The sequence below is a fragment of the Protobothrops mucrosquamatus genome, unplaced genomic scaffold (assembly GCF_001527695.2).
Source record: "Protobothrops mucrosquamatus isolate PMUCROS unplaced genomic scaffold, P.Mucros_1.0 scaffold1363, whole genome shotgun sequence".
NCBI lineage: Eukaryota > Metazoa > Chordata > Lepidosauria > Squamata > Viperidae > Protobothrops > Protobothrops mucrosquamatus.
This window is the reverse complement of record NW_015387554.1, coordinates 109390-125101: the sequence shown is the minus strand read 5'-3', so window position 1 is coordinate 125101 and position 15712 is coordinate 109390. Positions and strand designations below refer to the sequence as shown.

At 40.8% G+C, this 15712-nt stretch overlaps 1 protein-coding gene across 1 annotated transcript in view; it reads left to right on the top strand.

The window, feature by feature from the left end:
- The window catches only part of LOC107292515, a 219424-nt gene that overhangs the window by 137514 nt on the left and 66198 nt on the right, over window positions 1-15712 (top strand). The window contains exon 10 of the mRNA XM_029285170.1: window positions 13337-13555. Within this exon, the coding sequence (XP_029141003.1) occupies window positions 13337-13555 (219 nt within the window). The remainder of the gene's footprint in view (window positions 1-13336; window positions 13556-15712) is intronic.

Below are 15712 nucleotides of genomic sequence, written 5' to 3'. Positions count from 1 at the left end.
GAAAAAGATAAAATTTACACCGCAGTTATTTTTATTGGGTATCATGGACAATTTGGATCAAAAAGAAATGAAACTGATGTTGTATTGTATAACAGCAGCAAGGACATTAGTTGCTCAAAATTGGAAAAAAAAGATATTACCAACCATGGATGATTGGAGACAGAAAGTATCACATTTTGCAGAGATGGCAAAAATATCCGCGTACCTGAAGGATCATTCTCAGGAAAAATTTATCTCAATGTGGAGAAGATGGATAGATTATATTCAGAGAAAGTATGAATTGAAAAATTACTATGTAGCTTTTGATTAACAAAAGATGTATATTAAAAATTTTGTATGTATTTTAATGTTATTTTAGAGTCATAGCAAGTTTATACTAGTGTGTAGTAATAGGGAGTAATTTTGAATAGATTTGGATTATTCTGTGTTTATTTCCTAGATTAGCTTTGGGAAGTCCTGGGGGGGGAGGGGGGAAAGGGTAGGTTTGTATTATAGATTTATATGTATGATTTTTTAAGGAGGTGTCCGGTGATACCCCAACTGCACAGGACGGGTGGTTGAGTGTGGAAGGGAAGTAAGAAAGAGGGAGGAAGGAGGAGTGGTGGTAGAATGGGAGGAGGAAGGAGTGGTAAGTGGAAGAGGGTGGTGCGGGAGGGGTACACCGGACACGTCTGTGAATGTTTTGTTTAGTTTTATTTTCTTTGGTTGATATTGTGATAAAAGATTTATGTTTTTGTTTGTTAAATGAAAAATAATAAAAATTTAAATACAAAAAAAAAAAGAAAAAAAGAAAATGTTGAGTGGCACACAACTGCAACTACTTAAGAGGTCACATTTGGACTTGAAAATAGCATTTTCAATAGCATTTTAGTGCTTGTGTTCTGATGAAAACAGAAACTCCTTTAGGGCTAATCCTAGAAAGACTTTTGCAGTTTCAGTGTTATCTTTCTGCCTTTAAGCCAGGGGTCTTCAAACTTGGTCCTTTTATGACTTGTGGACTTCAAATCCCAGAATTCCTCAGCCAGGCACACTGACTGAGGAATTTGGGAGTTGAAGTCCACAAGTCATAAAAGGGCCAAGTTTGAAGACTCCTGCTTCAAGCAAACATATGATTACATATGCTGAATTTCACACAGAATTTATTGTGAAAAGCAGTGTTTGTAAACCCCCCCCCCATTTATGACACATTTGTTGAAATGTTTTTGTGTTGTGTTATTCATAAGATTCTTCTTCTTCACTATAGCTTCTGGGGTTCAAATGTATGGTGTTTTGTACCTGCACAGTTCAAATGTTTCAGAAGTTCAGGTTTTTTGGAACAGTTCTGACTTACTATAGATCACATATAAGACTGTAATTCAAGAGATCAGTGGTCCCAAATCTTCTGTCCAGATATTTAACCAATGAGGTGACTTTCAACAGTTGCTATTTCCATCATTAGCATCATAATAGGAGAGCCAAGACAATAGAGCAGAACAAAAGATGCTACCACTGTTCTCAATACCATGGGATCAAAGCTCTTAAGCTAGGACTCAGAGGTGGAATTGATGGCATAACCCTTTTTCCCCCTCCCTGGATTTGATAGTTGCTTATTTTTATAGTGGATTCTGAAACCTAGAAATTAGGATCAACCTGATTCCTCTAGATCAAAGTTTATTACTCTATAACAGGGGTCTTCAAACTTGGCCCTTTTATGACTTGTGGACCAACTCCCAGAATTCCTCTCTATAACCTCCAAGAGTTAATGGTACCAATGGTCCTTTTGCATCCAAAAGTACAGGCAGTTTATCTCAGTAGGAGGCAGTGGGAAAGTGTACTAGATTTGTCTGGGACTGGCAACTCTGAAGCCTCCACAGATGTTGATGTAGTCTCCAGTCTTGAGGCATTTTGTTTAGATGTTATCTTCCCTATACTAAGGAGAATGATGCCAGAATGCCTAGTGAGTGAATGTGATGTTTTGCTAGTCATATGCTTAAGAAACAAATGTTTCTAACAAATAAACTGTGATTTATTGGCAGCATTTTGTTTATTTAGAGTTTCATACCTTATGTGGTTAAATTAACAGTGACATACAAAAATATGTTGATGTTGAGGAGAAAATTGGCATATTTTCAGTTGATGGATGGAGAGAGAGGTTACAAATAGCTATTGCATTAACAATAAAGTTAAAAAAAAGAACAGTCTACATAATCTAAAGCAGCAAATATATAAACTGACAATGACAAATGTTTGAATTTAGAACTAAAAAAGAAAATATTTGTGGGTTTTTTATTGGTGATAAACATTTGCAACATTGGTTTACTCTTCTTTCATGCCCAATTTTGAAATAATGGGCTGCATTTAACTACATTTTAAAAATGTAACATCAAGTGTCATGAATGTCATGCAGCACAACTATTCCTTAAGACAGTGATGGCGAACCTTTTAGAGACGGAGTGCCCAAACTGCAACCCAAAACCCATTTATGTATAGTCGGGTGCTGGGTGGGCATGGCCGATTGGGTGGGCATGGCCCATTGGGTGGATGTGGCTGCAGTGGTAACGGCAGACTGGGTGGGACTAAAAAGTTCAATCAATCAATTCCAACTTTGCGAGAAGTCGAAGCAGGGGTGGAAGATCCTTTTCTCCCAAGTTTAGACAGGTTTGAAACGCTCATCTTTGGCTTTATATCTTATATTGTAATCCACCAGGTAGCCAAATGGCCAATTATAATCCAGTAGGCTCCTATTGCTAGGAGGGGAAATCCATAAAAATAGTTAAAAAAGAAAAAAGAAAAAGGTAAAAAATAGCAACAAGAAAAAAGGAAGGAGACAATAATAAAAAAGGAGAGGGAAAAAATACTCTCAAAATAAAAAGGAGAAAGAAAAGGAGAAAGCAAAAAGCAAAAATGTCAAAATTATAATCCACCAAATTCTGTTCAGAAGGATTTCTTAGTTTCCAATTCTTCTAAGAGAGCTTATTATAGTTCCAAAGCACAATAATTATAATCCAAGGAGGCAGATGGCTCCAAGTACCATTTATGTATAAATATAGTCTGTCTTGTGGAGCCAAATAAACCAAAGGGAAGTCTTTTTTTCAACAAGCTTCAAGGTCTTAAATAAAGAATGTCTGGGCATACAGCCAAGCTTCTGATCTGAATAAACTCCAGACAAGAGAAAGTGAAAATAGTTCTCAATGTAACCACCAGGGAACACAAAGTATCCGTTCCCAGCACATTTGATAGAGAAAAAAGAAAGAGAAAAAAGAAAAAGCAATCAAGAGAGAAAAAAGTTTATAGAATTTTAAAAATAGCAGATAAAATTGCAGTGGATTTCCAACACAGAACAAAGGAAAAAAAGTGTCTATAAAAAGAACAGTAGTTTCCCAAATTTCTTTTGAGCCTCAGACAGCTTTACTATCTAAGAAGTTTTTTAAATTGCAAAATAGCTTAAACCGCCACTTGTATTCAGGAGGGGGGGGGAGAAAAAACTCTACCCCCTCCCTAGAAGTAAGAGGCTTCGCTCTCAGGCTGTAGAAGAGCTGTTTGCCAGAAATCCATCTCTACTGGGAAAGAAGACAATATTCTCACTCGGCTCAGCTGCTTGCTGTCATTCTGCACTGCTTCTCTGTCTCCGACGATCAGCTGTTAATGGCGGATCTCATAAATGCGATCCGCCTTTCTTCTGCCGATTCCAGGGACTCCTTTGGCTTCAATCAGCCGGTTACCACCAACCTGTGGTCCCCAAAGTTTTACCCCTTGGTGAACACCTCTCCAGGGCAGCTTTTGGTCCAAACGGACTCACTGGCAGTTGAAAATCGGACCCGGGGAAAGGAGAGTCTCTTCCCCGGGTCTATCTTCAGCGACGTCACCAGAAACACTCCTTGCCTGTGCAATATTTTTATGCATGATGTTTATGTTCATAAAAATTGCCTAAAGTTGTACATTTTTCAGCCAATAATTGCTCTTGTTTTTTTCAAATTCACTTTTTAATTTCGATAGAAGAGAATATTTGTAGCTCACAAATATTGAACTGTGGGGACTTTGGTGCTCTCTGAGCTTGGTTGTTTTGCTTCAGACATTTCATTATTAAACTAGTAACTTCATGAGGGCTAGTAAGGAAGTAGGGATGTCATCGTATGACAGAATCCAGAGAGGGCAGAAATGGGGTTTTCCATAGTCGATAACTAGAGATGAAATATAATTGGATTCTGACATCCTGCCCCCTTAAAAATAAGAGAGATCCACCTGAAAGAAAACAAAACAGGTATAAAAATTAGTCAGGCTTGTTAGGATACTCTGTGTGAAACTTCTTTAATAGCTTCGGGGCTCTGACATGACGTTTATGGACCCACTCATTTTGTGAGGCAGGGAGATGTTTCCAAGCAACTAGATACTGAGTCGCTCCAGGATATCTCCTAGAATCTAGGATTTCCTTTATTTTGAAGTGTTGTTCGCCCTCTACCATGATTGGAGGTGGTGGGGGGGATTTTTGGTCGTAACGATGACATGCTCTCTTTTCAGCAAGCTGCAATGAAAAATTGAGTGTATTTGCCTGAGATTTTTGGGTAATTCTAATTCTACTGTTACTGGGTTTATGATTCTTTTAACTGGAAAAGGCCCTATATATTTTGGTCCAAGTTTTTTACAGGGTTGTAGGGACTTTAGGTATTTTGTAGATAAGTACACCATTTCTCCTATAATGAATGGTGTAGGCTCAACCCTTTTTTTATCAGCTTGTGCTTTGTATGCCTGCCTAGCTTCATCTAGGGCTTTTCTAACTATTGGCCAGGTGTTTTGTAATTGTTCCATCCATTCTTTCAGTGATGGGATCACCGGTTCACTTGGGGTTAATTCTGGCATGGGGTTGAAACTTTTACCGGTAGCTATTTGAAAAGGAGTGTAACCTGTGCTGGAGTGGACTGCATTATTGTAGGCAACTTCTGCGAAAGGGAGTAGGACCGTCCAATCGGACTGCTGAAAACTAAGAAAGCATCTTAAATATTGCTCAAGAACTGAATGACACTGTTCTGTTTGTCCATCCCCTTGTGGATGATGGCTAGATGTCAATCCCTGAGGGATAAAAATTCTTTCCAAAATGCAGACATAAATTGCACCCCTCTATCAGAGATGATGCGTTGGGGTGCCCCATGCAATCTGTAAATATGCTGGGCAAAAAGTTTTGCTAAGGCTTTTGTGGTGGGAATATTTTGGCAAGGGATAAAGTGCACCTATTTGGAAAACAAGTCCATGACCATCCAGACAACAGTATTCCCATTGCTTTCTGGTAATTCCACTATAAAATCCATGGTTATTTCCCTCCAGGGGGCTGAGGGATTTGCCACTGTTTGTAACAGTCTGGGCGATTTCCCTTGCAACCTCTTTGCAGTTGCACACTTTAGGCAGCTGGCCACGTAACTTTCTATGTCCTTTTTTATGGATGGCCACCAAAATTGCCGTTTAATTAAGTGTAATGTTTTGACAAATCCAAAATGCCCTGCTGATTTTGTGTCGTGGCAAAGCTGCATGAATGTGACTCTTTGGGTTGTTGGTATATATAACTTTTCCCCCACCCAAGGCAGCCCATCTCTCATTATGCACACATCTTTGTTTTTCTGGAACCATTCATCTGTTTCCAAACTTTTCCGGAATTCAATTCCGGTTTGGCTGCCCAGCTGTGGTTTTAATTTAGCTTGGGCTCTGGTGGTTACTGGCGCTGCCAGTTGTGATTCTACCATCATCGGTTTAGAGTCGGTAGCTCGCATGCTGTTATATTGGGGCATGAGAGATAGTGCATCTGCCAGGAAGTTCTTTCCCCCCGGCTAATGCTTAAGCGTAAAGTGGAATTGGTGAAAATGCTGGGACCAGCGGGCTTGCTTGGGGTTGAGCTTCCTGGGTGTTTTCAGGGCTTCCAAATTTTTGTGGTCAGTCCACACCTGGAAAGGGATTTTGTTGCCTTCAAGGAACTGGCACCACATGAGTAATGACCAACGTATCCCGTATGCCTCTTTCTCCCACACGGGCCAGCGCTGTTCCGTTTCCGTGAGTTTCTTGGATGTATACGCACAGGGTTGCAATACACCTTCATCATTTTCTTGTAATAGTACAGCCCCCACTGCCACATCACTTGCATCCGCCTGTATTATGAAGGGCTTATCCATGTCTGGATGGCTCAGTACTGGTTCGGCAGAAAAAAGTCTCTTTAATCTCTCAAACGCTGCTTGGCACTCCATTGTCCATGTTAGTGGCTGGCTAGGTTTTACTGAGGATGCTCCCTTCATTTTTAGTGAGTTCGTGAGGGGCAGGGCTATCTGGGCAAATGAGGGGATGAATTGGCGGTAAAAGTTTGCGAAGCCCAGGAAACTTTGCAGTTGCTTTCTTGTGTGGGGTGGTGCCCATTCTAATACTACTATGACCTTCTCTGGGTCCATTTCAATGCCCTGTGGGGATATGCGATAACCTAGGTAGTCTATCCTTTCCTGGTGGAATTCGCATTTTGAGAGTTTGGCATATAGGTGGGCGGCTCACAGTTTCTTTAAAACCGCTCTGACTAGGTTGACATGTTCCTCTTTTGATTCGGTGAAGATAAGAATGTCGTCTAAGTAAACCAGGACCCCCTTAAATAGGTGCTCCCTTAGAACGTCATTGATTAATTGCATAAATACTGCGGGGGGCCCTTGTAATCCAAATGGTAAGACTTTGAATTGGTAGTACCCCATTGGGCAGTTAAATGCGGTCTTCCATTCATCCCCTTCCTTAATTCTCACGCGATAGTAAGCTTCCCTTAGGTCTAGTTTAGAAAAATATTTCCCTTTCGAGAGGTGTGACAACATGTCTTTCATGAAGGGCAGAGGGTATAGGTTGCTTTCACTGATTGTATTCAGGGCCCTATAATCCACGCATAAGCGTAAAGAGCCATCCTTCTTCTCTCTAAAGAGGACCGGGACAGCCACTTTAGGCTTGGCTGGCTCAATGAACCCCCTTTCTATGTTTTTCTTTATGAATCTTTCCATTTCCTCCTTCTCCTTTGGGCTCTTGGAGTATAATCTGGGCTTTGGGAGTTTTGCCCCAGGCTTGAATTCAATGGCACAGGCCATGGGTCGGGGGGGGGAGCTCATCCCCCCTCTCCTCACTGAAAACTTCAGCAAGGTCTCTGTATTCCTCTGGTATTTCTGGTAGTTCCTTTTCCTCTCCCATGGATGCTTTTTCTGTTCTTAATTTTGGTAGCTCCCCTTGGGGTTTTAAGTCCATAGGGTCCCCCTTCGGGAATTTGATTTCTGCCATCCTCCAATTCACCCAGGGGTTCCATTTTTTTAACCGTTCCATCCCTAGGATCATCGGGCATTCCATACCTGGGGTCACTACAAACATTATGTCTTCCTCGTGTTTGCCCAGGGAGAGGTATATTGGTAAAGTGGCTAGGGTAGCTGGCACCCCCCCTGCTATGGAACCATCTAACTGGCCAAATGAGATTGGTTGTTCCAGTCTCCTTGACAGAATGCCCAGATTTCCCACTAGCATCGGGCTAATGAGGCAGCGGGTGCAGCCAGAGTCTATTAAGGCTTCCACCTTCACCTGCGGGCATGGGGAGAATTAATAATTAATATAGTCACTGTCTGCCCTCCGAGCTGTCGTCTGACGCATCCACCGGCCCTGCAGTGTAGGCTGGAGTTCTTTCCCCCTGATGAGCAGAGGTGGGGGATTCCACAGCCTCCATCATTCTCATGGCAGGTTCTTTTGGCTTAGCTGGAGACTTTCCGGATTTGCTGGCTGGTGATCTGTCTGGGTTGTGCTGGGGTGCTTTTGAGCGGCATTCTACAGCCCGATGCCCTTCTCTCCCACATTTGAAACACCCCATTTGCTTCTTGGCCATAGCCGATGGTTTCACTGGTTCACGTGTCAACTCAGCCGGTGAGCAGCTCCATTGTTTTCGTCGGCGGTGCCTCTTCAGTATGTCGATTTCTGCTTCCTCTGCCAGGACGTACCATTCCTCAAGTTGGTGTGGGTCCCCTCGGGGCAGGCAAGCGTCATATAGGTCATAATTTAGTCCGTCTTTGAAGTGGCTAAGGAGGATGTCTTCCGGCCAGTTCAGTTTACTGGCAATGGCCCGGAATTCTTACGTATATTCGGCTACCGGGTGTTTGCCTTGCCTCATCGTTTTTATCCTTTCGCGGGCTTTGCGATCAGCCAGGGGGTCCTCAAATTGCCTTCTCAGAGAGGACATGAAACGGTTGAAGTCATTGAGCTTTGGGGCATTGGAGTCGTGCAAGTTCACCACCCAATCTGCGGCTGGCCCGTCCAGGGCAGATTGCACGATCCGGATACGGGCTTTGTCGCTGGGGATGTGCCGCCCGTATTCCTCCATGTAGCTGAGGACTTGGGTTAGGAAAAACCCCAAGCGTGTCGGCTCCCCCTTGAATCTCACATCCAGCGGCAGGAGTCTTTGAATGGATCGGTGCCTTCGTTGTCGGTGGTAGTGTCTTCCATCCAGATCGCCATTTGCAGGTCGGTGGGGAGTGGGGACTACTGGATCAGCAGATGTCCCCAGGGCTGCAGGTTCCACTTCCCCCTCGGTGTCTCTCCCTTTGCAGCTCCAGGAGCTGGGGTGGCTGTAGGGCTCAGAATTCTCCTCTCCTAGGGAGCTGAGAGTTCTCTTCATCAGGTCGATAGCTTTCTCTAGGATCCAGCCCGAGTACAGTGCCCAGCTCTCTTCCTCTTCACTTGCGTGCAGGGATTTCTCCATCTGGGGTGGTTGGCCCCCCATCTCAGGGTCACCTTTCTTGATTTCTTTTCCCACTCAGCTTTCTTTCCAACACCCATTGACCACCGAGGTTTGTGGTCCCGTGTCTCCACCACCTCTTCTCCTGAGGAATCTGACCTCTCAGATCCCGACATCTGGCAGGCTTTCAGTCGGGGCAGCGGCTCCCTTCCCGGGGAGTTTTCTCCCTTCCCTGCTCCATCGTCTCACATGGTAATTTTTGCAAAGTCCCCCAGCAAGGTTCTCCCTTCCAGGTGGACTAATTCTGCAGGTCCTGTCTAATGTAAGGACCCACCCCACTTTGCATCTTAAGAAGACAGAACTCTTGGAATATTTCTTCCAACAGGCATCTTTATTAAGAGAAAATGGTTGCAGGCATTCTAGACAGGACTTGGGATCCAAGCCCTATGGTTCAAGGTTTTAAGGGGTCCCCAGCAGCCCCACCCCACCCCACCATCCTTCCAGCGACAATCCCAGGCGTTACATTTCCACCCCCTTTTTCCTCACTGCCGGTGGAAGGGAGACTTCAGAGGGGAGTAGATGAAAACTGATGGCCCCATTGTTATGATTAGTCCTTTTGGTGGTATCCACATTCAGTCCCTTTGAAGTTGTACCAAAGGAAATGAGGGCCATAAAACCCCTTTGTTCACCCCCCCTTCCCCTTCATCGTATGACAGAATCCAGAGAGGGCAGAAATGGGGTTTTCCATAGTTGATAACTAGAGATGAAATATAATTGGATTCTGACAGATGGTCTCAGTTTATATATGGCAGGGGTCCCCAACCCCCAGTCCGTGGACTGGTACTGGGCTGCAGCATGCCAGCAATTGGTCCACACAAACAAGCAAAGCCCCATCCGTGGGATGCAGGCAGCACACAAAACGATGTACTCTCCGGTCCGCGGAAAAAACTTTCTCCACGGAACCAGTCCTTAGTGCCCAAAAGGTTGGGGACCTCTGATATATGGTACTAGTGACTTGCCTTAATATTTGGTTTCACTTAGCATACATACAAAAAGAAGTAAAACCAAGGATGAAGGCAGTCTAGTCTTTCATGTTGAAAAGGAAATTAGAATTTCTAGCATTCTAGGCCATCTTCTGTTGAAATAACATAAGTAGAAAAATGGTATATTTATACACAGAAACATTTAAAAATCGTTCCATATTTCCAAAGACCTTGTTTACATTATTTCTTAGAAAACAAGAAGGACAATATTACAGTAATATTGGCAGAATGGTTAAAATTTTGAAGTTCAAACATGTGCATTTTATTATGAATTTTAGGGTGGAGGACCTCTAATATCTGGAAAGAAGTGATTCTAAGAAGTGAAGGAAAAATACATACATTAATTGATATGATTTTTTTGTGGAATGAAATACTTTTGTTAACGGAATATTTTAAAACATGACATTATTTAAATAAATAAGAATTCATGGGACTGACAGTCAAATAGCAAAAATAAACTATATGTTTATTTGTTGTGGTTACAATCTGTTTCTCCAGTCCAATAATAATATGAGACAATATCTATCTTTAGTCAAAAAAAATGTAATGCAAATAAATAAATAAAAGGCTAAGCAGAAAAAGGAGAATTAAAGTAGTGAGGAGCTAATACTTATAACAACAAACCATTATGGCCCTCATTCATTTAACATTTCTTTAATATCTATTTTTTAAATATAGTATATTAGAAAATAGACTGATTTTTTTCTTCTGTACTGGACTAAAATATAAAAAAATATAGAATAGAATAGAATAGAATAGAATAGAATAGAATATTCAAATATCAATTTTAAAATTCAAATATTCAAATATCACTTTGAATTACTGAATCTTTATTTAATCTACATTCTTGGAACTAAAGAAGATGAAAATATGAAAAACAAAGAAAAGTCTTTAAAAAAAAGAGTGCCTACTAATTAACACAGGCTTAGAGGCAACCTAATTATATATTTCTTTAGCTTGCACAACCAGCCTTATTTTTCCTTTTCTAACTTTTTCAAAAATGTATAATGTTAAAAGGCTAGGGAATACTTTCTTGGCCTTGTGGCAGAGGTAAAGAAGAGTCAGTTTAGCAAAATGAAGAAAAGAAATAAAGATAAAGTTTTAATCTGAAACATTAGCATACAGGTTTGGCAGGGAATCTCCAGCAGTTTGGTTCCTATAAGTTCGGATATATTTCCAGATTTCAAAAGTTAACTCCAGCTGGGATTTTCCTTTATTTAATCCTGCGAGGAGAAGCCTTGAAAGTGTCTCAGTCACCCTTTTGCCCCATTGTACAGTTGCAGGATAATTTCCAAAGAATAGCATTATGCTCTGGAAAAACAAAGAAATTTTTCAGCTACTTTTTCTATGTCCCTCAGGAAGTTCTGACTCCTAGACTTGTTTTCAAGGAATGGTGTCTTGACAGAAAGGAGAATATGGGAATAATAAAATGCCTTTTGTTATATAACTATTCCTAGACTTTAAACAAATATGAAAATCTTTCTTCAAAACAAGACAAAGCAAAGATTTGTGACAAGACACTGTATAATGCAGGGGTAGTCAACCTTGGCTCTTTTATGACTCGTGGACTTCAACTCCCAGAATTCCTGAGCCAGCTGGAGTCCACGAGTCATAAAAGAGCCAAGGTTGACTACCCCTGGTATAATGTAAGATATATTTTCTCAGTGTCTATGGAGATTCTCCGTAATTAAGGTCATGGTTGTCCCAAAAATGCTTTTTCAAAAGGTAATTGGAGTTTATTTTTCCTTGAAGATGTTTCGCTTCACATCCAAGAAGGTTCTTGATTTCTCTATATTTTCTCCATTTTTTTTTAAACTTCCTTGCACAGTAATTAATATCAAAGCCATTTGACACTGGGGTTCATTCCCACTACTACCACATCATATGATTTTTTTAAAAAAAAATAACCATAAAGTTTTTCAAGATTATATATTGTAGGTAGTCCTTGACTTACAATCAGCCATATCTGAAATTACAAGGGAACCCCCAATAAACTACTTATGACCCACTTTCAAACGTCTGGTGTCAGCCTCCATCCATTCTCATGACTGCATTTGGGCATTCCGCAACCAGCCCAATTTTATAGACCTTTGCTACTTTGTAGTACCCCATGGTCATGTGACAATTTACAATGGTTTTACCAGAAAGTGGTATTTATTTTCGTTTCCAGCAAAAAAATAGCCCATAGCAAACAATCGGGTTACTTAACTATGCTGATTTACTTAAGTACCACCACAAAAAAAATGTTAAAAATGAGTTTGGTCAAATGATGGCCTATTTTGTGACCATTATAGCTTACATCTGTAATTGTCAGACTCAGTTATAGCTGTAAATCAAGGACTACCTGTCCTGTACTATAGCTTACTTTTCAATTACAAAACATCCCAATGAAAACTCAGTGATTACACCACAGTGTTTTCTGGTCTCCTAAAGATGTGAAATTGTCCATGCAGGGTCTGCAATTACATGACTGAAGCAGATTTTGTATGTGTTGTGGCTGCCATCTTGAGGAAAATATTCTATCGCCTGCATCCATACCAAATCACCTTTACTCAGAAAATAGCCTTAGCTGAAATCAGTAAAACCTATTCAGTGAACACACATTTAATGTTTCCAACAAAAGTTCTGTAAAATTTTGAAAAAATTCTGTAAAATTTCAGTAAAAATAAGACTAAAAATAGCACGATGTGCTGTACCTTGCAAAGACCGGGCAACACCTTAACATTGAAAAGGTTAGATAGAATGTGAGTGAGATTTGAATTTCCATATTTTCTTTTCATTCACATCTTCCTGTGCTTTCTGATTTTAAGCAAGCCATTCTTTATCCAAACTATTATTGCCTAAGAGTGCAAATCACATTTAAAAAAATTTAAACCTTTTGCCAAAGTTTTCCAAAATAGGTTAAGTGTGAGTTAAGAGAAGCATACGATTTAAAATAAAAGACACAGAAATCCCAGTATTACAACTCCCTGAAGGACATTTTACTTTCTTAATTAGTATAAATGGCATTCAGTACATGCAAGCATTATGTAAGAGAAGGTTTTTCACTTTTCATTACACCTGAATTGGTCAGTTTAATTGACATTACTTACTTTGACTTATGTAATATAGAGCCTAATTGCAACAGTACACCAGTTTAGCTCTTTTTATGATATTCGTGATTGGTAACCTTGTCTCTGAACAGTTGGAGCAATTTTGCTCTAAAGCAATATAATCGCTTTGCACATTTTCAACAATCTAATTCCAATAGATTTGTTCCAGGACTATTTTATACTCTTTTGTTCTATTGTTCCTGGTTTTTAAAAATTACCCATCATCTTCACTGCTGTTTGAGATGACCAGCATGCTTTTGTTATGAAGCTGTGTCTATCATCACAGATGGCATGCTGTAAACAACTCTACTGCTGTCAATCAATTAGAATGAAAATCAGATCAAAGAAAGCACAGAGAGGACAAGAGGAACCATGGTGGAGAAATAAAAAGCTGGAAGGGGGAGGAGAAGACTATTAATAACTTTTAATATCGATTGAGCCTTTAAAAAAGAATAGATCTTGATCTTGATCTTACTGTTTTCTCTTGCTTTGTTCTCTTAACATTGAAGATTCTTGGATGGTAAGCTTCTGGATATCAATAAAGAATTTCAACCATACCTCGGGCAAGGAGGACGTATTTTGGAAATAAGAACACCAGATGTGGTGGCCAATGTCAAAAAGCAGGCACAAGCTGTGGGCTACACAGAAGGAGCTTTGCTGGCTCTGGCTGTCATCATCATTCTTTGCTGCATGCCTGCTATTTTAATAGTTATGGTCAGCTACAGACAGTAAGTATACAAGCACTCTTTATTCTGGTTTGCCTAGCACTTTTTATGTAGCAAAGATGGAAGTAGAAGGATTCAACAGAAGGTCCTCACTGCTGAAACCCATAAAACTTATACAGTTGTTTTAAAATAATGAAATATTTTTTTAATGACATGTTTGGTTATCCTTGTACAGGATCACTTATGATTCTAGTATTCTCATGTGATACCTCCTACAGTCTTGAGTAGGAGATTAGCAGCCATCATGAGATCTTGAGGGATTTGGTTTAATTTAAAAAGTAATTGCCAACCCAAGTCATGTGTGAGAGAGAACACCTTGTTTTTAGTTGTGGTTCTTTTCAGTGAGCATCAATTATTTACATTAATTACACAAACAGATCTTATTGGGAGGTTTTCCCACTCCTTATACAGGTTGTCCTTAGTTTATGATGGCAATTGGGACTGGAATTGCTGTCACTAGGTGATGGGGTGCAACTTCATGTGACCTTGCTACTTAGCAATGGTAGTCCTAGTTGCTATCATTAACTTCCTGCCAGCTTCCCCATTGACTTTGCTTGTGGGAAGCCAGCAGGGAACCATCAGGAATCATGTAACTGCAGTTAAGGGTCGAGTGTCCAAATCATAATCGTATAACTGGAGGGATTCTGCAATGGTGAGAACTTTGAAATTTCATCATTCAACACTGTCACAAGTTTGAATGGTTACTGAACAAAAGGATGTTAACTGAGGACAAGGGCTCTTGAATTATTTTGTTCGGTATGATATGCAATCATGATTGTCATGACTGAACTTCACTTATTTTAATGGGTTAGATTATTTGGTTGATTCAAACCATATTCAAGGCAAATTTCCCTCCAGTTTCACTTCTTCCTTATTATGCCTCTTTGCACATGTTTATTTCAAAAGTATAAATATTATTGTTCTGTTAATGTAAAGACAGTATCTTAACCTGAGTTTTGGGAATTATCTGATCATAAAAATTGAATACAGAGAAATGAAACGTGCAATTGTTCACTAGAAGGAAGAAAAGGATAACAATTCCATATGAGAAGCACTGCAAAAGAATAAGTAAGATTTGAAATATGACAGCAGATACACTGAACCACCTCTCCCACCTGGTACAGGCAGGCCTTACCTGTTATGTATTGAATATATATAAAGTTGTGATAATCCCTGCTAAAGTGAAACTAACTTAACTCCAACTGCTTGTGAAGCAAAAATGAAACTAACCTTTAGATGACCCTGACTGTCCCGGGTGAGGAACTCGAGATTTTATCAGACACACAAGAGAACTGTTTTCCTCCGAGTTTGCCTACATCATCTGTGGCCGCCTCCAGGAAAATGGAGGTACGAATGGCCGTAGAGCCGCCGCCACTCACAGGTGACCTAAACGGCCATCACGACTCTGTTCAATTGGAGATGGACAATACTCCACTTGAACAGGACTCTCCAATAACATTGCGGCGGTCCACCAGGATCCGTGGGCCCCCGGCCTATCTCAAAGACTATGAATATTGAACAGACTGAGGTTGATAACTATCCTAGGAGAAAGGGGTGTTATGTATTGAATATATATAAAGTTGTGTTAATCCCTGCTAAAGTGAAACTAACTTAACTCCAACTGCTTATGAAGCTAAAATGAAACTAACCTTTAGATGACCCTGACTGTTAACTTCAACTGTTTTGGATGGAAACTTTGAACATTCATATTTGGGGTTTTTTTCCAAGTATTGTGATTGGTTAAGGCCCTGTGGGCTCAGAGTATAAATTACAGGCAATTGCCTCCAGTTCTCCAGTTCTAGTTTGAGTCAATAAATAACATTGTAACTATGCTGGATTGCTCCTTGCCTACTGAGGCCCATTACACAATAGTGGCGATGAAGGTGGGATGCTGCAGAGGAGAGAGCTGCTGCTAACCAAGATACTGAAATCACTGGGTAATAGGCTGGTAAAGAGCCCCGGCAGGCCTAGTTCTCACCCCCCGCCTACCAGTAAACCACATTGGAAGCACACTGAAATCACTGGGTGTGAGACCAGGTAAAGAGCCCTGGTGGGAGCACGCTCCCCGCCTGCCTGCCAGTAAGACACACTGGGGGCACAGATATACCTGAGGAATCTGTCCCCAGGATTCCAAAGTGTAGCACAGCTCCATCCACAGCA